We start from the raw sequence: 25,957 nt of genomic DNA, 5'->3' as shown, positions 1-25,957 counted from the left end.
AAAAAAAAAAGAAAGTAAACAAGTAAAAGAAAATAAAATCAGAAGCAGAGGCCAGGCAGGAGGAGCTCAGGGCGCACTGCTGTCTTTGCTAGCACAGATTCTTTCTGCTGGACTCTGTACTCCTTCTTGTCAGTCCCTAATGTTAATTTAGGTTAAAAGAAATGTAATGATCGCATCAGTAAATGCAAGGTCATACTTTCACCTGAACGGTTTTATTTTTGTTTTGTTCCGTTTTTACTCCGAGGTCAGAATGTCATCAGGCACAATAAAGATTTAGCTTTTTATCTTCATGGGACTGTGCCCAGAAAGACCAAGCACAGTCTAAACATTACGCGATAAGAAAAAACAAAAAATAGATCAAATGACCTCGGACAAGTCACCTTACCTCTCGATGGTTTTGTTTTATGAAAGAAGGTGTGAGTGTGTGTCGATGGGTCTGTGTGTGTGTGTGTGTGTGTGTGCGCGCGCGCGTGCGTGCAGGGGGGTTGCTGCTAAGGTTCCCTGGGGCTACCTGCAGCTTTAACATGCGTGGTTAGAATGCCAGGCAGGTTGTGGAGAGTGGGGGGCTGGAGACCCCCGACTTCTCTGAGTGCCAAGTCACACATCACACACTTTGGAAATAACCCTTCCACGAAGAGCATACACAGATCCCACCAGGCTGGGCACGGAAGAACAGAAACTGCGAAAAGAAAGGGACAGGATGAGTCCTGGGGGATCACAGCGCCTCCACTTGCACAGGAAAAGTGACAGGCAGGTAAACAGGTAGCAGAGAGGCAGAGACTCCGAGTCCCCCAGGTGCGCCCCTCTCCTGGAAGAGCCCCCGAAAGCACAGGCCCAATCTCCCACCCCACCAAGCCCTCCCCATCGCCTTCCCCGACACCTAAAAGCCCCCGGTCCTGCGTAATATTGCGGATCCCTCCCAGCCTCCCGTCCGCTCCTCCTCCCGCGGGGCTCCGCTCAGGGCCGGTCCCCCGCCCCCACGCCGCAGCCCAGGCCAGCGGGGCCCGCCGCGGTGGCGTTCGCGGGCGCTGCCGCATTGGCCGCTGCGGCACGGACGGCGCAGCCTCGGGCGCGGCCCGGCACAGGCGCCGGCGGTCCCCGCCAGCTAGCAGCCCGACGAGGCGCTGGCCCACCCATGGCCCTCGGGCCGCGGCCCCTGCGCCCAGCCCTGCGCGTAGCCTCAGTCGCTCGCCCAGGGCCGCCGAGCCCCCGACACGGGCGAGATGCTGAACGGCGCAGGCCTGGACAAGGCTCTTAAGATGTCCCTGCCGCGGAGGTCGAGGATCCGCTCGTCCGTAGGTGAGCTGGGAGGGGCGCGGCAGGGGAGGGTGGGCCCGGGGCGGGGGTGGCGCGGGGCGCGCCTGCGGTTATGCGACACTGCCCCGCCCGCGCCCCGCTCCCCTCCCTGGGCTCCCTGGGCTGCAGGATCCGCCGACGCCGCGCGCTGGCCGCACGGGGGCTGGGCGTCGCTGCACCTGCGGGGCCAAAAGGCCCCAGGCCGGGGCGAGGGGAGCGGCGGGCGTCAGAGACCCCCGGCTCGTCCCTGTACAGATGTGTGTGTGTGCGGGCGCGCGTGTGTGTGCGCGTGTGTGTGCGCGCGTCCTGTGCGCGTGCCCGTTTGCCCCTACGCACGGCTGCGGCTCAGGGATGCGACTTAGGCGGCAGTCCCCGCGGTGGTGGGCACGGTTTGGCGGCGCAGAGAAGATGCAGCCTTCCCCGCCTGCGGCCGGCACCGCGGTGCTGCAAAGCTCAAAGGCAGACGGGGAAAAAGGCTTCCGAAGGGTCCCTCGAGTGATTCTCACCACTTGGAGCCCCGGGTCCTCGCGCGCTCACAGCGGCGACGTACTGGCTCATAACCATCCGTGCATACAGCCATTTGGAGACGAACACACACACGCACACGCTCGCGCGCACACACAGGTACACACACACACGTACACACGCACGCGTGCACACACACCCTGCCTGCAGGCGCCTGGGTGTTGGAACTGGAAACCTAAAGCCAAAAACGCACGTACCATACCCGACCACTCACGTTGTTAGAGGCCTGCGTTTTATGATTATAGAACACATTTAGAAACTATGATGTCGTGGAGCCGGATGTTATGTGGCGATGACACTTGATAAGGTTACCTAGACCATTAGTTAATGCAGACGTAAAGAGGAGCCCCCAAAATGATTTCTTACCGTTTCAGGACTGCGGCAAGTTTGCAGGTAGATCTTTGATACGAGGAAGGTAGAGGGTGTACAGTTTGGAGCTGGGCTCACTTGTCTTCGTGCTTTTTTATTTGTTTTGAGAAAATAGGCGCATAAAAATAAGCGACTTTCGTATTTCTGTAGTTGAGTAACGTGAGAGGGAAGCAAGCTTATCAGGTAATTTAAGCCAATGTTTGTTAAACTTGGGTAAAGTCAGGACACTTTCACATTCATTTTGAGGAGAATCCCCGCCTGAAGGGGTCACGGGGTGCAGGGTCAAGAACAAATAGCGGGGAAGAGCTGCGGCAGAGAGACAGTGGGAGGGCGCAGTCATACAGGCGTGAGAATTAATTTCCCAAGGTGGAGGCAGCCTGAGGAGACCTGGGGACACCCTCTGTACCTTTGCAGGTGGGGCCAAAGGCTTTTGCTTATGATTTGGATGTGGGGCTTCAGTATGAGAAAAGAATCAAAGATGGCCCCAAGGGTGTTGGTCTGAGACACGGGAAGAATGCACCCCTTGCTGAGATGGGGAAACTGCGGAGGACCAGGGTTCTCTTTTGCGGAGAGGGAGGGCTTGAAGAATTTGGTCTGAAATGCCTACCATAGAGCCAAGTGGAGATGATTAGTAGAGAGCTGGATTTATGAGTCTGGGGCTCCGGGGAGTGTGCAAGGCCAGACAGAGATTCAAGAGTCCTCGGCAGGACCGGCTCCAAGAGTGTATGCCCTGCAGCTGCTCAGAGTCTGGCTCTCACAAGAGTAAGCACTTGCTTGGATGTTCTGCCCAATGTTGCTGTCTTGAAAGTCTTAATTTTTGAACAAGAGGCTCACATTTTCATTTTACACCGGCCCCTGAGAATTATGTGATCAGCTGTTAATGTGTATAGATGTGACCTAGAAAAGAGGGGTCCTTGGATAGAGTCCTGGGCACTCTAATATTTTGAGGTTGGGGAGATGAAGGACAAAGAAGGCGCCTGAGAGGATGGCCAGGGAGGTCCCTGGAAACCCGGAGGGAGTGCTCTGAAACTCAGTGTGGAGATGTTCAGGAAGGGGTGGGGTGTACCTGTGCCCAGTGCTGCTGAGCTCAATAAAGATGAGGCTGGAGAACTGTTGTGTAAGTGGAGGGCACTGGTGATCTTGAAAAGAGCTGTTAGCATATCATTGTGGGGAAGAATGCCTAATAGAGCAGGTGTAAGAGAGCAACAGGACAGGAACTGGAAACAGCAAGTCCGGAAAACTCTTTTGGGTGAATATTGCAGAAAAGGGAGGGGGTGAAGCAGATCGAGTGGCAGCTGGAGGAAAATGTGAGTTCAAGAGAGGTCACTTTGTTTTGAGACTGTCCTACAGTCTGATGGCATGAACATCAACGCAGGGAGCTTTTAGGGAGCAGGGGGGAAGGCAGTGATCTGAGAGTAACCATGAGAAGCAGTTAAGGCAGGAAGTTTCAGGAATAGTCAGAGGGGTCGGGTTGTGAGGGATCTTGCTGATGATAGGACGAGTTCCAGGAGACAGAGTGGAGGCTCTGAGATGGGGTCTGTTTAGAGTATTTGCATAATGTGTGGAGAAGAAAGAGGATCTGCATAGTGTGGGCTCCTGGGGACACTGATGGAAACAGGGGCAAAGGGCCTGACAATCGTGTACTCCCATAAAAATACTAAACAAAGATGTGTGATTTTTAATGAAGTCTGCTACTTCTCATTTTTTAAAAATAAACTAATGATGAAAGGATTGCAGATCACAGTCAGCTTCAAGATTATATGCTGAGCTTTATACTATTTTAAAAAATAATTCTGGAATATTTTCTTGTCTGAGCCATCTTTGACTCTTATCTTATTCTGCACATTTAGTTGCACTTTGATCAGTTTTACCTTTCCCCAAGTATCTACTTGGTGCCAATGTGTCTCATTTTACCAAATGATGAAAATCCAAAGATTTGTGACCATGGGGATCCTCCTGCCTTTATAGTGCTTACAGTCTGCTCAGGGTGGAGCCCCTTGGAATGGAAATAAAGTCAGTGACAAATATGTATCAGTGCCTTCTATGTGCCAGGCATGGTTCTAGGTGCTAGAGACAGAGCAGTGAACACAGCAGTGTGTCTCACGGAGCTTATGGTCTAGGCAGTGACTACAATGCACGTGGGAAGAGCTCTCAACTCTCTTCTCTCACTTTGACCCAGATGAGTAAGGAAATTAAGGGTGTGCATGTGAATGTGGGTGTCGGGGGTTGTGGGAGGGGAGGAGTGGGGACAGAAAGGAAGGAAGTTGTTTTCTATGGACGACAGCATCAGTGCTGTCTAGGGCAGAAGCTCTTCCCTATCTTACTTCATTTCTGGACTTAGTGAAAGAACAGGCAGGCAGGAAGTGCACAGACCAAATGCAGAACCCAGAGGACTACAAATATTCTTTTTTTTTTTTTTTTGAGGCTGTCGCCAGGCTGGAGTGCAGTGGTGTGATCTCGGCTCACTGCAACCTCCGCCTCCCGGGTTCAAGCAATTCTGCTGCCTCAGCCTCCCAAGTAGCTGGGATTACAGGCTCCTGCCACCACACCCAGCTCATTTTCGTATTTTTAGTAGAGACGGGGTTTCACCATGTTGGCCAGGATGGTCTCGATCTCTTGACCTCGTGATCCACCCACCTCAGCCTCCCAAAGTGCTGGGATTACGGGCGTGAACCACTGTTTGGACCAGGACTACAAACCTTCTAGAAACTGCCCCTGAAACCCTCCTCTAAATTCCACCCAACTCACCCTGCCCTCTGCTGGTCATCAAAGGTGTTTTTTAATGTGTGTTTTCTGTTTTTGCCAGAACAACCTGCCCCAAGTTTCAAGGAGGAGAATCAGGGCAGCTGAAAATACAAGCTGCGCTAATGTGAGAATGTAATAGCTGGAGGATATCTCAGAGATGGTCTGATCCCTTCACTTTACAAATGAAAAAAAAAAATCAGAGAAATTCCTTACTTGCTGCGCAATTTCTGTCAGGACAAGCTAATTAGCAAGTCCAGTGTGGTTCTTATCATTGCCCACCTGCCTAGTTCAATATCAGATCTAAATGAAACAGAATACGCTCATTGATTCTATATTGTTTTCTCTTCCTTGATAAGAAATAAAGATAATAATCTAATTTCTCCTGCTTCCATTTCCTATGCTACCCTGCGTGTGCTCAGTAATTACAGATTTTACTGAACTCTGTCTTAGGCAGCTTTTGGACTTGGTCTAATGGTCTAGATTCTGTTTGGAAGTTTCTTAAGGGCAGTATATCTAGGGGTTAAAACCCCAGAATTTAGGGTTAAAGAGAATTGAATTCAGGTTTTAACATTGTCATTTCTACCTATATGACATTCAAAAGATTCATTTACTTCTGTTACAGATAAAGATAAAAATAAGAGTTTGCACTTCATGGGTGGTTGGTAGTGGTCTGTGGGTATGTGCATATAAGTGCATGCATTAACTGACACATTATCAAGATGATATCGACAACACGTTAGATTTCTCCCATGCTGCCCATCGTCATCTAAGGCAAAGTCCTCCATCTAGGTATTTATCCTATGTAATAGAAGAATTGGCAAAAATTTTTGTTATTATTTTCCCTTCTAAATCTAATGATGGAGGCCTAACTAGGAGAGGACCGCATAGTCATCACAGGAGAATTTAAATGTTCTTTTGCTGTCATTATCCAGGTGTAAGTCGTTGCAGAAATAAGCGCTTACTCACCAGGAGCTCTGAATCAGATAGAGTGTTCATCCTCTAGTGGCTCTGAAGGTCATCACCTTCCGTTGAAACGAGTCCTGACTACAAGGCCGTCTTCTACCCCACAGGTGGCCAATAAGCACCTCTGTGAACACCTTCCGTTGTCAAGTAATTGATTTTACATTTACAACGGATGTGTTATCTTAAACCCCCCTCAGAGGTGCCAGCTAGACAAATGGAATATTTTACAGTTATTTTCGAAAAAGTTTTTAAGCATTTATGAGAGGAAGTGTACACAGTGCCTCTAAAGAAGGGTCTCTATTCTTCCTCCTTGGATCTTTACATTTACTAAATATAACTTCTGGTCAATACCACACTGGATACAAGATGTTATTTACATCCACTTAGGCTGGGAAAAGTGCTCAGCACAAATGTTAACAACCATTAAGAAGGGCTAAAAATAAAAGTGATCTCACCTCCATGCCTTGGGAGTTTCTCCCCATCATCATCAAGGGCAAACACAGAAACAGGACCTACTCCAGGACAGGAGAGAGCCCTTCCAGGAATAGAGTAAGGAGTGGGGACTTGTCACACCCCAGTGGCTGCCTGGGTCTGCCTGCATAGATCTGTCGTAAAAGTACCTGGATGGGCTGGGCACAGTGGCTCATGTCTGCAATCCCAGTACTTTGGGAGGCTGAGACGGGTGGATCATTTGAGGTCAGGAGTTCAAGACCAACCTGGCCAACATGGTGAAACCCTACAAGTACAAAAATTAGCCAAGTGGTAGTGGTGCACGCCTGTAATCCCTGTAACTCAGCAGGCTGAGGCAGGAGAATCACTTGAGTCTGTGAGGGGGAGGTTGTGGTGAGCCAAGATTGCACCACTGCACTCCAGTCTGGGCGACAGGGTGAGACCCTATCTCTAAGAAAACAAAACAAAGCAAAACAAAACAAAACAGTACTTGAATGGCCAAGCGTGGTGGCTCACGTGTGTAACCTCAGCAATTTGGGAGGCCCAGGTGGGAGGTTCACTTGAGGCCAGGAGTTTGAGACCAGCCTGTACAACATAGTGAGACCCCATCTCTACAAAAAAATTATAAATAGCCAGGCATTGTGGCACATGCCTGTAGTCCCAGCTACTTGAGAGGCTGAGGCAGAAGGATTGCTTGAGCCCAGGAATTTGAGGCTGCGATGAACTACTGCACCAGTGCATTCCAGCCTGGACAACAGAGCGAGACCCTTCCTCTAAAGAAAAAAAAAGAGCACATGAATGATGCTGGTCACTCCCCAGCTGTGATGGGGGAGGGTTACTGGGCCCAATATTACCGTAGATACATGTGTGCTTGTTTATGTGAATAGGTCTCTTGCTCTGACAGTTGATTTCCTCCCTCCATTACTGCCCCTGTAAAGCTTGTCATATAATATTTCATGCTAAAAAGTGATCTAATCCTCATTAATTCTGTTTTTTTTTCCAGAGTTTTGCATTTTTTTTTGTAATCATTAGTTTATAAATACTGCCCATTTTGCTTTCCATTACAATCATTCCCAGGTCAGTGTAGAAAAAGCTGCATTCAGGAATATGGTAAAATATTACAGGAAGATTTATGCCATTTTGATTGGTAAGTTTTAGGTTGCCTGAATTTTTAATACCCCTTTCTTGTCACAGAGAAGAGAACTTTGTTATTTTTGGCTTTCACTGGAGTTCTCACTTCAGAGTTGGTTAGTATGAGTTTCTGCTTTCCAAGCTGACAAGTTTTTTTCTTTTTAGCATCTGTTCCATATACAGGGTGAATAGCTACAGGGTTCCAAAATTGCGAGTGAAGCAGCTTCTCCACATATTCCTCACTAGCCCGCATAACTGACAGCACTTGGCTGTCTCCGTCCCTGCTGTCCTAGCTCCGTCCCTGCTGTCCTAGCTACTCTGTAGCTCTGCCCACCTGATATTGCGCTACTGATGGCAGGCAGTGCTGTTGGGAAGAGAGCAAAGGAAGTGAGTCTGGTGGTGTGAGAATAAAGATAATAAAGGTAATTACTAATACGCCTTTAGTGTTTTTCGCATATTTTTCTTACTGATCCTCACACCATCCCTCTGAGAAATATATTATTATTGCTTCCCATTTAAAAATTCTATATACATATTTGTATACTTTTCTTTTTAAATAAAGGCAGGAGAGAAGAAATACTCCAGATAGGAGAAATATTTTTTCTTTTCTCCTCTTTTGCAGAGAATGTTAAGGCAGGCTCATTAATTTTGATTCAGAGGTTTTGCATTCAAAAGTAAGTGTTCCTGTCTTGTGTAATCTTTTGCCAAATCATCGGCAATGTACATTTCACACATTGCAGGGAAGCATTTGGGTGCTCCTCCTCCCTTTTCTATCTCTAGAGATACTGTGTAAGCCAAATGCAGCACCGAGGATCCCAGGATTACTGTAAATATTTTAAGTACATTATGGAGACTGATTATATAGGAAACTAGGGTAAGCAAACTACTCCATGGAGTGAGTGAGTACTTCTCTATACTGACATTTGGAATCTCATTCCAGATATTTAGTTCAAAGACAGTTGCTTTTTTCACGGTCATGATATGTTAATATTGGGGAGCAGTTCATTCATATTCAAAGGAGAGAACAGTGGCCTGGCTGATAATATATTCAGTTACTGCACCATGGGATCAGGCCTCTTATCAGCTATTTTTAGTCACATAATGATTATCCTTGTTTAAGTCTCTTCCATTTTCTTTTTGTTGTCTTTATTCTAATGCATTGAGGAAACATAACGTTGGTTTTAAAACTGAAGAATTTTTGTTTTTAACCCTCAGTAGTTACTGTATATGTAGCAAACTACGTGGCTTCGGAGTAGCAGGCCCTGCTAAGCGTGTAAGATAGTGTGCCGTTTCTGCTGCGTCCCCTGCCCCAGCGTGCCGTGTCCCCAAGTTACTCTGCTGTCCATTTGTGCTGGAGAGAATAATAGAAATAAACAGTCTTTCTGGGTCCACTCTAAGTTCATTTTCCTGTTGCCCCTTCCTGAAGCTTGTAAATACATTTATTCAACTCGATCGAACTCTTCTACTGTCTGATTTTCTGGTGTTAGAGTTTGGGCAAATTTTCTGGAAGGGAAGACACCAGTGTGGGCAGGCAACTGAGAAGGGTTCTCGGGTAAGAATAAACTGGGCTGGATGCAAACACAGGGATGAGTGAAGGTTGTAAACGAAATGCACAGTTAGGGCCTGTTGTAGTACTCCAGGTGTCAAATAATGAGGCCTGAACCCATGCAGCATCGGAGAGAAGTGCAAGTGATGAGGGAAAACAGCTGGGTTGCAATCAAGCCATACAAATGGAAACCAGGGAGATGAGAGATGAGGGAGGAGCTCTCCCTGGTCTTGGGCAAGTAGAATTGTTGAGCTTGTAGCTTGCTTGTCTAATATTTGTCCTTTAGAGAGCCCAAGATACTTTGTACAGAGTAGGCAATACTTTGTGGAGTCAGATTATTAAAGTTGAAGGTGACTTTACAGATCTTTGCTGTGCAGTAGAGTGGCCACTAGCTGCATGTGGCTGAAGAAATGGTGAGTCATGATTGAGCTGGGCTGCAATGGCAAAATATGCACTGGATTTCTGAGACTTAGTATGACAAAGGAAAATAAAACAGTTCATTCATAATGTTTTCTGTTTATTATATATCGAAATAATATTTTGAATATGTGAGATTAAGTAAAATATATTATTAAAATTATTATATGTATTTCTTTTTACTTTTTTAGTGCAGCTGCTAGAAAGTTTAAAATTGTATATGTGGTCTGCATCATAGTTCTATTGGTGAACAAATTATAGATCATCTAGTCCAAATATTTTAATTGATTATTTATGGAATTGCAGACTTTCAGAAATAAAATTATCTGACAGTCAACACCCCCATTGCTACACAGGGAAACCAAGGTCATGAAAGGTGAAGTTCCAGGGACTTGTCTGGTCTTCCAAGGATAGCACCAGTGTGAAAGAACTAAAGCCACGTCTTTGGATTCTCCAGGTATTAAACAAAAATTGTTTTTCTTCCCTGCCCCCTCCCTCCAGCATTTTTTTTCAGGGTTATTTATCTTCCTCTTGAGTCAATATCTCCCCCGGGCACACTCTAAGATATCCACCTTAAGTTAATTTTGAAAATGAACTGGGTCATGGCACTAGGAAATACTATAATATTTCTTTGAACCTAATTTCTAATAGAATCTTGTTGCTTGCGTCTTGTAGTATGGTCTGATATTATCAGTCAGTATTTATGGAGAGGATCTTCAGCACACTCACAATTTATGATTAATCTCACTTTTGACTGCATGACAAATCTTAGTGTCCTACACAACAACCTTCTTTAAGACCAGTGGGCATCTCAGCAGCAATGTTTTTCTTCTCAGAGACCAGTCATTGATGGGAGTTGAGCACCTTTTAAAGCAATACATTTAAAAATGTGTTCCTGCTAGTGCACGTTTTCTCCATAACATATTACTTTCTCAAATAAGTATGTCGGAAAAATGGAGGAAGTGAATACAAAAGAGAAAAAGTCTGAATAGATAATGTTCAAATACCATTAGGTTGTGAGTGGCTCTGAGTCCTGCTAGGAAGACAAAGGTAGGTTTTATTACCAGGGGATGCTGCCGGACTTTTAAAATTGTTCAAGACTTTGAGTTTTTAGGCGTTTCTTTTAAACTCCATCGATGAAATTATGGACTGTGATGATAAACACAGTGGTGGCAACCAAGATAATACTGTGTGATGATTAGTTGTCTGATAACCAGTGTGTGGTTACTTTGATTTCACTCATAATTTGTGAGTCCATATGATGAGAGCTGTGTTGTCTGCAGTCTGTGGTACTTTTCAGTGGAGATCTCGGCCTTCTGAGCGTGGGTATAGAGTGTGGCTGAAGAGCCCCAGGGTAGGAGAGCTAGTCCAGAGTTCTGAGACCGCCCGCCAGGCTCTTCTATGCAGGGTGATATGTTGACAAGATATTACAAGGCAATGTCGCAGTGTTGTGCAGAGGAAGTGGGGATGCCGCCTGTGTAAACACTGTGATGATGTCTGCGGGATGCCGCCTGTGTAAACACTGTGATGATGTCTGCGTTAACACTATGAATTCAGCACCATAGTGTCACACCATGATGTCACACTGTGTCACACCGTGACAATGTATAATGGCATGTATCCCCCATTGTGGTATCATACAGAGGAGTTTCACTGCCCTAAAAATCCCCTGTGCTCCAGCTGTTCATCCCAACCTTCCTTTCTTTCTTGTCACAGTCACCTGAGTTGGTTCCAGAGAGTAATTATTTTTCTCCGGGTAACAGGTATGTGTGACTTTCTTTACTCAGCTGCGCTTCCTTGGGTTTTATTCCCGTTGCTGGAGTACATCCCTGGGGATCTCTTAGGGAACATCTGTGAGTGGCCATCTGTCTTATTTTTTTCATGTCCCTAAAAATGCTTTCATGTCATCTTCACAAGTAAGTGACAGTTTTGCTGTCTAAGGAATTCTAGATTCAAAATTCTTTTTCTCTGGCACACTGCTTTATTATCTTACTCCTACCCGGATTTGCTGATGAGCACAGACATCAGTCTGGTTCTTGTTCCTTTGCAGCTTGGCTATTTTTTTTGTTTTGATTAGTTTTTAATGATATATCTATCTTTGATATTCTGAAATTTCAGTACGATGATTTAAGTATTTCTTTTATTCCATTAGTTGTCTGGTCAACACTGGAAAGATCTTGCAATCTGACACTGGGTCTTTCTTTTTTGGGGAGAAATCCCCTTGTCTCATGTCTTCAAGTGTGGCCTTCCGTGCATTCTCCCTTTTCTGGTGGCAACTCTAGAATTAGACTGCTCTTGCCACTTCTGTCTTTGCTCCCAGCTTTCTTAATTTTCCTTAAATCTCTTTGTGCCCCATTTTTGAAGAATTCTTGTCTGTGTCTTCTTGTTCGGTAATTCGCTCTTCAGCTTTGTTTTGTGTTGTTTTGTTTTTATCCTCTCCAGTTCGTAGTATCTATCAAGTTTTTATTTCAATAATTATATTTTTTCTTGGAAAGATCTCTGACTCTTTTTTCATAATAGCCTAGTATTGCTTCATGATTGAATATGTACCCATTTCCTGGAGTTTATGAATTACACTTATTTAAAAATCTTTTTCTGAGTGTTTTATTATTTAAGTTCTGTTTGTCTCCTCTTTTTCTTGGTGTTCATGAATCTTAAATACCTTATGATTCCAGAACCCCCACCCCCGTTTTTTGGCAGTCAGGAGCCCCAGGAGGAGGCAGTGAAAAGCTGCAGGGCTGTGTGACATTGCCTTGAGCAAGTGCAGGGATTGGTGAGACATGCCCTGGGTTGGGCTGCACCAGTGGCTGCTTTGCTGAGCTATGTTGCCCAATGTTTCTTCCACATAAGCAGCTCCAAGTTCCATAAACAGTGGGGAAGCCCTCCCCAAAGGGCTTTAGTTAGTCTTTTGATTTTCAGAGGGCCAGTATTTTAGTGGTTTAACCCTTAACCTGGTGTTGTTAGGGACCACATTAGCCATGCAAGGAGTTTATATTGCTCTTTCCTTCCTTTTGCTGAAATGCCTGCATGCTGGTGGAGGAGGGAAGCCAACTGAGCTGTGCTATTTCATGTGACTTGTGCTGCAGTTTGTGCTGAATGCAGCCTGTTCTTTAGGCAAGGATATAGTCCAGATGACTCCAGTCAGACCTGCTTTTACGTTTTGATCCTGGCACTTACTAGTTGGGTATCTTTGGGGAAGTTACCTAATTCCCTCAGCCTCACTTTCCTCCTCTATAAAATGTCAGTAGTAATACCTCCCTCACTGAATTACTCAGACTTAAGCAAGATAAATATATAAAGCACTTCACACTACCTGAAATAGTGTGAAGTATTACCTATTCATATAAAATTAATAATTAAAAAAGATCTTATTATTTCTAGAATAATATACCAGGGGCATAGAGAGCTGAACCTCTTCCATTTTATTTTGTCTATAACTGGATTGGTAAATTCTCTTCATATAATTCGAATTTCACATGGATACAATGCCTTTGGAAAGTTTAATGATCCCCCTGGTGGGCTTAAGTTTTTTTGTTTTTATTTGAGACGAAGTCTTGCTCTGTTTCCAGGCTGGAGTGCAGTGGTGCAGTCATGGCTCGCTGCAGCCTTGACATCCCAGGATCAAGCCATCCTCTCACCTTAGCCTCCTGAGTAGCTGGGACTACAGGTACACACCACTATGCCCAGCTAATTTTTAAAATTTTTGGTAGAGATGAGGTCGCCCTGTGTTGCCCAGGCTTGGGCTTAATTTTTTTTTTTTTTTAAGACAATTTTGCTCTGTTACCCAGGCTGGAGTGCAGTGGTTCGACCTCAGCAGTTCACTGCAACCTCTGCCTCCTGGGTTCTAGCGATTCCCCTGCCTCAGGCTCCCAAGTAGCTGGGATTACAGGCGTGAGCCACCACACCTGGCTAATTTTTGTATTTTTAGTAGAGACAAGGTTTCACCACCTTGGCCAGGCTAGTCTCGAACTCCTGACCTCAAGTAATCCACCCACCTCGGCCTCCCAAAGTGCTGGGATTACAGGTGTGAGCCACCTCTCCTGGCTGGGCTTAATTTTTAAAGAGCATTATAAAAGTCTGCTCACATCAGTGAGTGCATGGGAGAATTCAGTTGTTCCTGAGAAACAAAACCAGTTTTCTTTGTGATCATGGTGCTTCGTTAAACTTAGAGGAACTCAGTCATTGTGTAGAGTCCTATTAACCAACCTCCCCACCCCTACCCTGGTCACTGATGGGAATATCGAGGCAGGCTGAGGTGGCACCCATTCAAACTTGCACTTCAGCAAACTATGCTAAGCCATGTGGTAGTCTGAAGATTAATAGAGATGAATGGTTCTTCCCTTGGAATCCAAATAGCCATTTCCTCTTCTCTCTAAGAATGAAAGCTATGACCCCCACATTAATTCCAGATTCTGAAACAATTTATTGGTGGAGTTTTTTCCTCTGCCTTGATTTCCCTACAGAACACATTTTCTGGGGACCTCTTGTCAGTGGATCCTGTCAATACAGAATTCTTGGTGTTCAACTACTTATTAAAAAAACACAGGCTGAGCACGGAGGCTCACGCCTGTAATCCCAGCACCTCTGGGAGGCTGAGGCGGGTGGATCACAAGGTCAGGAGAGTGAGACCAACCTGGCTAACACGGTGAAACCCTGTCTCTACTAAAAATACAAAAAATTAGCCGGGTGTGGTGGCGGGCGTGGTGGCGGGTGCCTGTAGTCCCAGCTACTCGGGAGGCTGAGGCAGGAGAATGGCGTGAACCCGGGAGGTGGAGCTTGCAGTGAGCTGAGATCGTGCCACTGCACTCCAGCCTGGGCGACAGAGCGAGACTCCATCTCAAAAAGAAGAAAAAAAAAACAACAGGATCCAGTCACTTCTCTCTGGACTTTTCTGAAGATAATTTTCCCACTTCCTTAGCCTTGTTAATATAGAGAACTGGCTCATTCCGTGCTTGGGACTAAGACAGTGAATAACCGGAGAAACATTGCGGAGGTGGTTCTGCCTGGAAAGCAATCAAGGATTTCCAGGGCAGCGGTGAGCAGCCATGAGCCTCAAGCTGGATGCTTTAGCAGGAGTTTAAATAGCGCAAATGGGTCTGCGCTGCAGGGTCTAAATGGACCCGTCTTTTCCAGACCTGAAACGTTTCTTTCTGCGTGTTTGTACACATTCGTCTCTAAGCACTTGCTTCTGCTTTTGTGGGTCACTTTGAGGTGGGCTCAGTCCTAGTCACGTCCTAGGTTATTGTAGCACATTCTAACTATTTCGGGTGTTGGGCTGAGCTCTTGGTGGGGTTCACCTGCTAGAACCTGGGTTTAATGGTGGTCCACTTCGGTCGTTGGGACGTGCACAGCTTCACTGCCTTAGTGACCTCACCAGTCGCTAAAATGGGCATAAATGACAAACCCATTTATCAACTTACTTCCAGGCGCACCTAGAGAAATAGGAGAACAATTGGAGTGACTGAAACATTATTTAGAGCTGTAATTTTCTAAAACTTGAATAATTTTAGAATTTTCAGAGTTTTTGATAAGTCTTTAAACTTAAAAGTTTAAAGACAGGGGTTTCGTTCTTTAATCTATAAATGTTTCTATATATTGATTAAAATCTCTTTACTAGGCTGGACGTGGTGGCTCATGCCTGTAATCCCAGCACTTTGGGAGGGCAGGGTGGGTGGATCACCTGAGGTCAGGAGTTTGAGACCAGCCTGGACAACATGGTGAAACCCTGTCTCTACTAAAAATATAAAATTAGCCAGACATGGTGGTGCATGCCTGTAATCCCAGCTACTTAGGAGGCTGAGGCAGGAGATTCGCTTGAGCCTGGGAGGCAGAGGCTGTGGTGAGCCAAGATTGCGCCACTGCACTCCAGCCTGGGCAACAGAGCGAGACTCCATCTCAAAAAAAAAAAAAAAATCTCTTTACTAGTGTTTTCAGTTATTTTTATGGTGAGGGCTGTTTTCGTTGAGATATTGTTGTGTTACCTTATTTAGTGTCAGAATTAAGAAAGGAAGGGAGGGAAGGAGAGAAAGAAGGAGGAAGGAAAGAAGGAAGGAAGGGATAAAGGAAGTGAAAAGAAGAAAGCTGGCTCCTGGGGGACAAGTCAAGGACACTTCAGCACAGTTCCCAGTTCCTGTGGTCAGGAGAGCTTGTCTCAGTGTAGCAGGACAAGCCACAGACAAAACCCCTCAGACACTGAGTGAAAGAAGGAAGGGCTTTATTCAGCCAGGAGCTTCTGCAAGACTCGTGTCTCCAACAGCCGAGCTCCCCGAGTGAGCAATTCCTGCCCCTTTTAAGGGCTCACAACTCTATGGGGGTCCGTGTGAGAGGATCGTGATTGATTGAGCAAGCAGGGGGTTCGTGACTAGGGGCTGCATGCACTGGTAATTAGAATGGAACAGAACAGGACAGGGATTTTCACAGTGCTTTTCTGTACAATGTCTGTAATCTATAGATAACATAACCGATTAGGTCAGGGGTTGATCTTTAACTACCAGGCCCAGGTGTGGCGCTGGGCTGTCTGCTTGTGGATTTCATTTCTGCCTTTTAGTTTTTACTTCTTTCTTTGGAGGCAGAAATTGGGCATAAGACAATATGAGGGGTGGTCTCCTCCCTTATCAGGCGGGAGCTGAACACAGGAGCAGTGACATGGCCAGCAATGGGTAGGAGGGGAAGTAGGGGTGAGGGCAGTTGTGCATAAAACACATGCTGAAGGAAATGATGTCTCCACCTGTTTGATGGAAAATAGATTCACCAGGGAAGAGAAAGCCAATGGAAATCCAATGAAAGGGTCTTGGGCAAAGCTCTGTGATGTGGAAGAAATGCAGCTCTGCAGCAGGGGGATTCAGTGAGCACAGGACCATCTGCCCGCACCCAATAGGAGACTCATCACGATTAAATTACCTGTTATAAGGTTGTGATAAGACAAACAAGAACTTGGTCAAGATGGTGGCACTCAATGAAATTTGGGGGAAGCCAAGGCTGGAAGTAGCCACTGTTTTACTTCCAGGAATTGAAAATAGGCAAGTTTGGAAATAGGAAACCCTAGCATTTTAGATGTAAGGAGAATCAAATAGAAATTGTTGGGTTTTTGTAATATTAAAGTAGAACATGACTTTGTTGAGTATACTAATTATTTCTGTCATATTTTCGCCCCTAAAATACTAAAACTCTGGGCTTAATGAGGCCAGTAATTGTCAGCCAAGGAAATAAGACAATAGGCTGAAAAAGGCGGCGTCAGCACTGGCACAGTCCAAGCACTTTCTGGGAGGTGTGCTAAACTGGTCTAGGGTTACTTGGAAATCTTCAGCCTCTTGTTTTAGTCAGGGACAAATGAACTAGAGCACCGAGGGTGAAATATACGAGTGATTGACTTAGACACCCTGAGAGGCACTGAGAAAAGTTGTGTTTGGTAATTAATGGAGAAATGCATTTGTGAGCCTGTTTATCAAATTCAACTTTGGATTGAAGAAGTACACTGAGTAGCTTCACTTAGCTGCTTTTTACTCAAATCAACAAATATTTGTTGAACGTCTTTTGTGTCTAATGTGTCAGTCAGTGACCTGGATTCATAATTGTGGATGAAGGATGCGTAATACTGCATAGTTCCCATTTCCAAGGCATTTACCATCTGGCTGGGGAGAGAAGACCTGGACATGTAAAAAGGAAATGGTAAAAAGTAAGCAATGTCCAAGGCAATACTAGAAGAGATGCTCACAAGGCATAATTAATTGCTGAAGGAGTTGTGAGGATAAATGAACACTTGAAGCAAAGAGTGGTCATGGTCAACTTTTAGGAAGAGGACACAAGTTAGGTTTCAATTTTTTGCCTTTTGTTTTGTTTTGAGACAGAGTCTTGCTTTGTCACCCAGGCTGGAGTGCAGTGGTGCAATCTCAGCTGACTGCAACTTCCACCTCTCAGGTTCAAGCAATTCTCCTGCCTCAGCCTTCTGAGTAGCTGGGATTACAGGCATGTGCCGTAACGCCCAGCTAATTTTTGTATTTTTAGTACAGATGAGGTTTCACCATCTTGGCCAGGCTGGTCTTGAACTCCTGACCTCAAGTGATCCACCCACCTCGGCCTCCCAAAGTGCTGGGATTACAGGCGTGAGCCACCATGCCCAGCCCATTTTTTGGCTTTTTAAAAGTCAAGGTTATTAAAATATAATTTACACACAGTGAAATGTGCCCTTTTGAGGTGTATAGTATGCATAGTGTATGGGTGTATAATGTGGCTTGATGACTTTGACAAATACACAGCTGTGTACAGTCAAGATAGGGATTTTCCATCACCCCTAAAGTTCTCCCCTGTCCCTTTGTACTCAGTTCTCTTCCCCTCTCCCAGCCCCTATTAACCACTGATCTGATTTCTGACTCTGTAGTTTTGTCTTTCCCAGAATGTCATACAAATGGAATTAAACAGCATGCAGTCTTCTTTGTCTGGCTTCTTTCACTTACATACTGCTTTTAAGATTCATCCGGCCAGGTGCTCACGCCTGTAATCCCAGCATTTTGGGAGGCCAAGCCGGGTGGATCATTTGAGGTCAGGAGTTCGAGACCAGCCAGGCCATCATGGTGAAACCCTGTCTCTACTAAAAATACAAAACTTAGCTGGGTGTGGTGGCACACACCTGTAATCCCAGCTCCTCAGGGAGGCAGGAGAATTGCTTGAACCCGAGAGGCAGAGGTTGCAGTGAGCCGAGATCACGCCACTACACTCCAGCCTGGGTGACAGAGCGAGACTCCGTCTCAAAAAAAAAAAATTCATCTATGTTGCCATATATTTCAGTGATTTCATTCCTTAGGATTACTGAGTCGTGTTCTATTATTATAGGGATGGACTACAGTTTGTTCATTAGTTCCCCTGCTTCTTTGAGCTAAGTTTCAAAGGACGGTAGATTTAAATGGTCAGGAGAGAGGGGAAATGGTATAATTGGAGGTAAAATGGCATAAGGCAGAATAGAATGAGTCACTGAGATGTATCCTGCTTCTGGGAAGAATCAGTAAGTCAGAGAAGACGACTCCTGGATATGAGGCTTCATCTGCATTTTTATTATAAGTGAATCCAGCTCAAGCCTTATCTCCTCCTTCATACTTCAACCTGCAGTAATTTCTCCCTACTCTGAATTTCTATTCATGTGTCCATTCTTCACCCATGTATTCATCTGTCCATCCATCCATCATTGATCCCCCCATTCTTTCATCATCTATTTTATTTGTCCTTCATTTAACGACCTTTGTTTCAGGTCACCAACGTGCCAGGCACTGACTCACGAACAGGTTAAACAAGTGAAAAATCATAATCCCTTTCCCCAAGGAGTTCTTAGGAATCTACTGGGGGAAACAGCAAGAAAGGTGAAGCTAATAACAGTAACTGTATACTGCTTTACATCATTGTTTTATTCTCCATGTGTATCCTTGGGGGCAGGAAGCTCACCTTGCCATCTACTTCAGTGCCTTGAATATCATAAGAGTTCAACAAGTACAAAAAATAGCTAAAGCTGCAGCACTGTAGCTGAGTTTTGGCCTTTGGAAAAGGAAGAAACTTACGTGTATGGATGCTGACGTTTTTGCCCTTACAGGAGGCCATACAGAGGCCGTACAGAAGGAAGGCCACAGTGGGAACTCTTGAACAGGCTGTCTTGAGTGGATGGAGGGTTCAGGGAAAATCGCAGCATGCAACAGTTACATTTTCCTCATCAGGAATACGCGGTTGAAAAAAATGATTTGGAAAATGCCAACAGGCATCTATCACACTTTGATATGAATGCCTGCATATAAAAGTCAAACTATGAGATTCCATGCACAGGTGGATGGGCAAAGGCAGCCAGTTTTTCGCTGAGTCTGCTTGTTTAGTGCTGAGCTGGTGCAACGTGACAGTGCAGTGAGCTCAGCCCACCCTGGTCAACAGAAGCTCTCCGGGGCTGACCTCACACGCAGCAATAGACAGTGGGCACCACCCCTCAAGTGCCTGATACACTAGTCAGAAGAACGTTCTGTTTCTTTGGTGCATACTGTACCTTTCCTTTGCACATCAGCACCTGTCTGTGAAAATAATTTAAAATCTAAGCTGTTGAAACTTTAAATTATTTTGAGCCTTAAGGGAATGTGATTATGGGACCCGAGTCATGTGACAGGCAGTTGTAACCTAGGCGCTGTAACCTTAGTTTATCTGATTATAGATTGGCCTTTTTCCTTATCTACATTGTTTTGTAAAATGTTGTAAATGACTAAACAGTCCCATGGAAGACCTCTTCCCTCTCCACTGTTGATCTTCATTGTGAAATTAACTTCCTTCTTTGCTCCCTCACACAGACTTCATGAGTATCACACAGTCTAAGATGGAATGGTAAATATATTCTTTTAAATTAGAAAACAAATAAAAAGCCTTTCAGAAAAGAAAACAAACTGTAACTAATTAAATTATTGCAACTCATAAACTAGCCTTTTATAAAAAAATGTTGTAATCCCGTTAAATTTCTTTGTTTTCTTCTTACAAAAACAAGACTTTAACTTTGAACTTCAGAGCAGTGACCCCATTTCTCTGGAGCATGTGTTTCTAGGATGCCAATTTACAGCTTTTTGCTTGAATAAACTTTTAAAAACTGGATTCTAAGCTGGGCGTGGTGGCTCATACCTATAGTTCCAGTGACTTGGGAGGCTGACGCAGGAGAATTGTTTCAGGCCAGGAGTTTGAGACCAGACTGGGCAAAACAATGAAGCCTCATCTCTACAAAACAAACAAAAAAAATGAACTGGATTCTGATCCTTTTGATTATTTCAGGTGGACATGTCCCTCCAAACTCAAATGTCCCCTTTTCCCTGGGACCCTTCATGGCTGATAAAGATTGATAAGCTTTTCTTTCCCTGAGCCATATTGACACTTTATCTGTACCACTTTTTAGTTCATGGATACTTTTTTTTAACCTTCTAAAATTTATTTACATACTTTTTTTTTTTTTTTTAAGACAGAGTCTTGCTCTGTCACCCAGGCTGTAGTACAGTGGCATGATCATAACTCACTGCAACCTCAACTTCCTAAGCTCAAAAAATCCTCTTGCTTCAGCCTCCTGAGTATCTAGGGCTACAGGTGCGTGCCACCATGCTTGGCTAATTATCTTTTTTTTTTTTTAGAGATGGGATCTCACTATGTTGCCCAGGCTAATTTCAAACTCCTGGCTAAGTACTGGGATTACAGGTGTGAGCCACCTCACCCAACCTATTTACATACTTTTTTTGTTGTTGTTTTTTGAGACAGGGTCTCACTCTGTTGCCCAGGCTGGAGTGCAGTGGTGCAATCTCAGCTCACTGCAACCTCTGCCTCCTGGGTTCAAGTGATTCTCCTGCTTCAGCCTCCTGAGTAGCTGGGATTACAGACATGTACCACCATGCCCAGCTAACTTTTGTATTTTTAGTAGAGATGGGGTTTTACCATGTTGGCCAGGCTGGTCTTGAACTCCTGACCTCAGGTGATCTGCCTGCCTCGGCCTCCTAAAGTGCTGGGATTACAGGCATGAGCCACTGTGCCCAGCCCCTATTTACATACTTTTTGACTCCTCTATATAACTTTCAGCATCTTAAGAATCTGAGGTTCATTTTATGTTGTGCACGCCTTGACTATAACACATGCTCAGTACACATTTATTGACAATCTGACATAAGACAGTGGGATTAGCTGGGAAAGGTCCAGAGTTCTGCATCAGGTAGACTGAGGTTGAATCTTGAACACTGATCACGGGATCTTGGGAAAACTATGAAACTTATCCAAGACTCAGTGTAGTAACCTATAAAACAGGAATATTATCTTAGGATCAATGAGAGGAACTGCAAACTGCCTAGCTTTTGATAGTTATTCTATGAGTACTGTTTTATTGTCCTGGTTGTTTTAAAAAAATGAAGTGAATGATCACTGTAACTGTCATCACCTTGTAAGTGCATCTTTAAAACAGGTTGTAAAGATTCTGATGGATGGTTTCAGTATTTTAGGTGGCGTTTACAGGCTGTAGATGAGCTTGGCTTGTTCTCTATAGTGTGATTAGACATGTCTGCCTGTTCTGGCCATTGGTAGGCTGAGAGTCTAGTGGAAGGAGAGCTCATTACTGGCTAGCGGTGATGCAGGGAAGTTGGATTCAGGCAGGCATCAACAAAGATGTTGCTCAGGATAATTCATTAAGACATAAACTTACTTTGTGTAATTTTTGGTATCTGTGTTTTACTTAACAATAGAAAACAAAATAAAAGAAGCAAACTGAAAGCCAAGACAAAATAAAACTCCAAGTCTAACTAGGATGTGGCAGGCTGAATCCAGGCTGTGCCCGGGAGCCTGAGAGGCAACCAATCAGAAGAGGAAGATAAAGACAAAGCAGGAGGCGGCAGAGACTAATTGCTGGCCAGGTTGATGACATAGGTCAGATCTAGGCTTGCCAGGCCTGTGAAGGGGACCATAATATGTTACCCTGAAATATGCCTTTTGGACTAAGGGTTATTTTGAGCTGAAGGCAATTAAGAAACATCAGATGCAGAAAGAAAAAAAAAAAGGCTTACTGTCCTTCCCCTATCTGGCTAAAAACAGGACATAAGTTTCCATTTGTAAAAGTGTCTCCCTCTCCCATACCAGAAAAAGCAAAATAACTCTTCGTCACTGAGATGACTAGAGTCTTATCAGCCTAGAGCACTGAGTGGAGCCTGCATGACAAGCCTTACTAAAGCAGCCTTATCTTCCATTAATTTCCCCACATATTTACCCTCCCACAATTTACTGCCCTTAGAAGCCTTCCCTTTTCCTTTGTCTTGTCACAGCTTCACAATTTATCATTCTTTGTTGAAGTAGTATGTAAGCTCTCTAGCCTATGTACTTCTTTGGGTCTCTCTATATATACATACAAAGACTCTATGTCTTCCTAAAACTATGACCGTCAAATAAAATTTGCATGCCTTTTCTTCTCTTCATTTGTCTTTTGTCAGTTTGATTAGCAGGGCCCTCGCTGCTGAACCTAGGATGGTAGAGAGCAGGGTTTTCCACCCACTATTGGCATTCTTCTGGTCATCCCTCAGTAGGCTGCTGGTCCATCTGCAATGTGTCCACTTAGTTACCAAAGCCAGAGATCTTGTCTTGGGCCTGAGGGGGCTTCTGTCTTTTTAAAAAAGGCCTTGAGACTCTGCTTGTCATCCTCACCTTCAGTTCTGTGGCTTGTAGGGGTCAAGGGAAAGCTTTCCCTTCACCCTCTGAAAGTTTGCTGAAAAAATCTACTCAAAAAAGGCAGATTACTTAGAGAAAAGGCATACACATTTATTAACGTATACATGGGAGCCTTCAGAATAAAGACCAAAAGATAAAGGAAAATTGTCCATTTTTATGCTTAGGTTTAACAAAGTATAGAGAGCCAGAAAGAGAGATGATTGGACAGAAAAGGTGCAATCATAGCTCACTGCAGCCTTGAACTCCTGGGCTCAAATGATCCTCCCAGCTCAGTCTATTGAGTAGCTAGAACTGCAGGCATGTGCCACCATGCTTGGCTAATTTTTGAATTTTTTTGTAGAGATGGGGTCTTGCTGTGTTGCTCAGGGGTGTCTCAAACCCCTGGCCTCAAGTGGTCGCCCTGCCTCAGTCTTCAAAAGTGCTAGAATTACCGGCACGAGCCACTGTGTCTGGCTGATCCAATTTTTCTTTCTTTTTTTTTTTTTTTGATGGAGTCTCACTCTGTCTCCAGGCTGGAGTGCAGTGGCGTAATCTCAGCTCACTGCTACCTCCGTCTCCTGGGTTCAAGAGATTTTCCTGCCTCAGCTTCCTGAGTAGCTGGGACTACAGGTGTGCATCACCATGCCCAGCTAATTTTTTTATTTTTAGTAGAGAGGGGGTTTCACCATTTTGGCCAGGATGGTCTTGATCTCCTGACCTCATGGTCCGCCCACCTTGGCCTCCCAAAGTGCTGAGATTACAGGCGTGAGCCACTGCGCCCAGCCCTGATCCAATGTTAATAGGCTGAGTGGGGAAACCCAGCAAGGCCTGTCTGTCTGGATTCTTCTCTGCCTCTTGGCGCAGCCTATCTTCCTTCTTGGTGTGGAGTGGGATCCTCTCTGCAATGAGGAACTTAGGGCCTACAGTCAAACAAGGGAGGTCAGATAACTTTTTTATGGCCAGTTTTTACACAGAAAGAGGAAAAGAGTGCTTTTTTTAGGTTTTATGGCTGGCCTTGGGGAAAAGGGGTTCTAGTTTCTATGACTTGCCTTGAGGAAGAGGGATTCTAGTTTTTATGGCTAGCCTGGGGATAATGGGACTGACAGACAATAGGGCAAAAGACGGTCAGAGAGAAACTTTTGCTTCTGAGGCCTTGATTTTAGGGTATTGTTTTCTCAGTCCCAGCCGGCTTCTGTCCTGGCTCTTGCATCTAGGAACCTGGCCTAATTTGCCCTTGACCCCGGGTAGCCTGCAATCATGAGGGTGCTCTTTGGTGCATTATTATCTTCGTGTTCCCAATCTTTGCTCTCACGAACTCTATTTTGGGGCTGGAAATTTCATGTTTTTAACACTGACTCTTAGTTGTGGGCGAGTGCCTGCCACTAGCAAGTATGCATTTCCTTTCCTTCTACTTTCAGGCTTTTCAGACACATCTATCGCGGGGAGGACTCTAAAAACTTTGCCAATATGTGCAATGTTATCAATCCACTGGCATGACTGTGGTGAGACAGAACACTCACACGGCAAGCTTTCAGCAAAGCGGCTTTATTACTCACAGATAGGCAGCAAGAGATGGTAGAAGCCTGGGCCCATGGTGGGCCAGTTCCTCACGGTTCAGGAAAGCTGCCCAAGGCAGATGGAGTCTTGTCTTTGACACCAAAGGCGTGCCCCTTGGTGGGGGTGGGGGTGGCTGGTTTCACTGGGTTAAATAAAGCCTTGCTGGACATCCTGTTCTAGGAAGATGGGAACAGAGCCTAGGCTGTTCTGGTCAGTGCCTCCTTATCTCAGGTTGTCGCATTCCCAGCACATTCTCCAGTTGTCCTTAGGAACTACCAGTGAGAAGGAGGGGAAGAGCTGGGTCTCCAAGGCCATCCAGACAGTTGTCCTATAGCACCTTAGAAAAAGGCTTGTCTCCTTCTTATAGGACCTTGTGAAAGTCCACTTGAATTATCAAAACCATCAATATACTAATATTTTTCTATCAAGTCATAAAACACCAGCTTCTGTGAACAAGTGGTTGAAATCCTGTGATGCTCAGTTCCCTTTGAGCCTGCCTACTCTGCTGCTGCTGGCCCATGACCGCAACTTCCTAATAAGGCGTGGAGGGGTCCTCTCTGCTCCTCACCCACCTTGACTCAGTGCACAGTCACACTCCAGGACAGGCCGCTTGCAATATGGGTCCATTTCTGGGGATCCATTTTTCTCTTCATTGGGAAACTGAGAATTTTCCTTTATTATTAGTCATTATTGAAAGGGTGACTCTGTAGGCTCAGACTCAGACCACGCCACACGGGTTGCAGTCAAGAGATCTTTATTGGAGGAGTCCGAGGGAGAGCCGAAGCGGGAGAAGAAAGAGAGCGAGGGCTCTGCAGCCTCCGTCTTTTATGCCTGGGGACGTTATGGGGGGAGTCGCTGGTTGGCTGAGGGGCTGGGTCTAGGCTGAGGCGGGAAGGCGTGACCTCTGATTGGCTCCTTTTGGCGGGCCTGTGTTGGGGAGGAAGAAGAACCCGGAACCAGCGCCATTAGGGGGCTCCTGTTACCTAACATTCCTCCCTTTTTTTGTTTTTTAAGAAGTGGGGAGGTGGGCGTCGCTGTTCGTCTGGCTACTTCCTGCTGAACGGGGGCATCGTGGGGAAGGGATATTGGAGGACTGTAGGGGCAGAGCAGCAGCAGGAGGCTAAAGAAGACGGCGCTGAAGGTGAACACTTCCCGGGGTGTGAAGTCTAAAAATGTCCCTTGTAAGTAGAGGTCATCTATGGACGCGAGCCATCCGTATGGCAGGGAAGGATCTGCTATGAGCCACGTATCTTCTTGGAGGGCCTGGAGGAAATCTAAGAAATTACAGGTCCTGGAGGTGGAGGCCATAGGTACGGGAGTCCTGGTAGTCTTCCTCGGTTGCTAGGAGTTGGTAGTGCCTAATGAGAAGCTGGTTAAAAGTCTGGTTAGATAAGGAGGAGATTCGTTGTTGTATGAACTTTATTAGGCAAGGGAGGAGAATACACAAGGCCGCTATGCCTAAGAGGGGGCCAAGAAATGGCAAGACATAAGCTAAAAGAGGCATTTTTAGAGTGTCCCAGAAGAAGGAACGAGAATCTGAGATGCGTTGTCTGATCTCAGAAGCCTTGTCCTGTATACGCTGGGCAGCATCTGGCACTACCCCTGACTGATTAGTGTAAAAACAACACTCTTCCCCTAAGAAGATGCAGAGTCTTCCTTTTTCAGCAGTGAGGAGGTCTAGGCCTCGGCGGTTTGGGAGAGTCACTGCTGCTAAAGAGTCTATTTGAGATTGTAAAGTAAGGATAGATTTTGTTATTTCCTGTAAACTGTCTGAGAAATCTTTTG

The 25,957-nt window shown here is 45.3% G+C and overlaps 1 protein-coding gene across 1 annotated transcript in view; it reads left to right on the top strand.

The window, feature by feature from the left end:
• The first annotated feature begins 1,002 nt into the window (after nucleotides 1-1,002).
• ATP8A2 (ATPase phospholipid transporting 8A2) overlaps nucleotides 1,003-25,957 on the top strand; it is a 713,978-nt gene continuing 689,023 nt past the window's right edge. Inside the window, exon 1 of the mRNA XM_032150616.2 lies at nucleotides 1,003-1,299. Coding sequence (XP_032006507.1) covers nucleotides 1,224-1,299 — 76 coding nt within the window. The 5' untranslated portion in view covers nucleotides 1,003-1,223. The remainder of the gene's footprint in view (nucleotides 1,300-25,957) is intronic.

Source organism: Hylobates moloch, unplaced genomic scaffold, assembly GCF_009828535.3.
Source record: "Hylobates moloch isolate HMO894 unplaced genomic scaffold, HMol_V3 SCAFFOLD_4, whole genome shotgun sequence".
Lineage (NCBI taxonomy): Eukaryota > Metazoa > Chordata > Mammalia > Primates > Hylobatidae > Hylobates > Hylobates moloch.
This window is presented reverse-complemented; position numbering and strand designations above follow the sequence as displayed.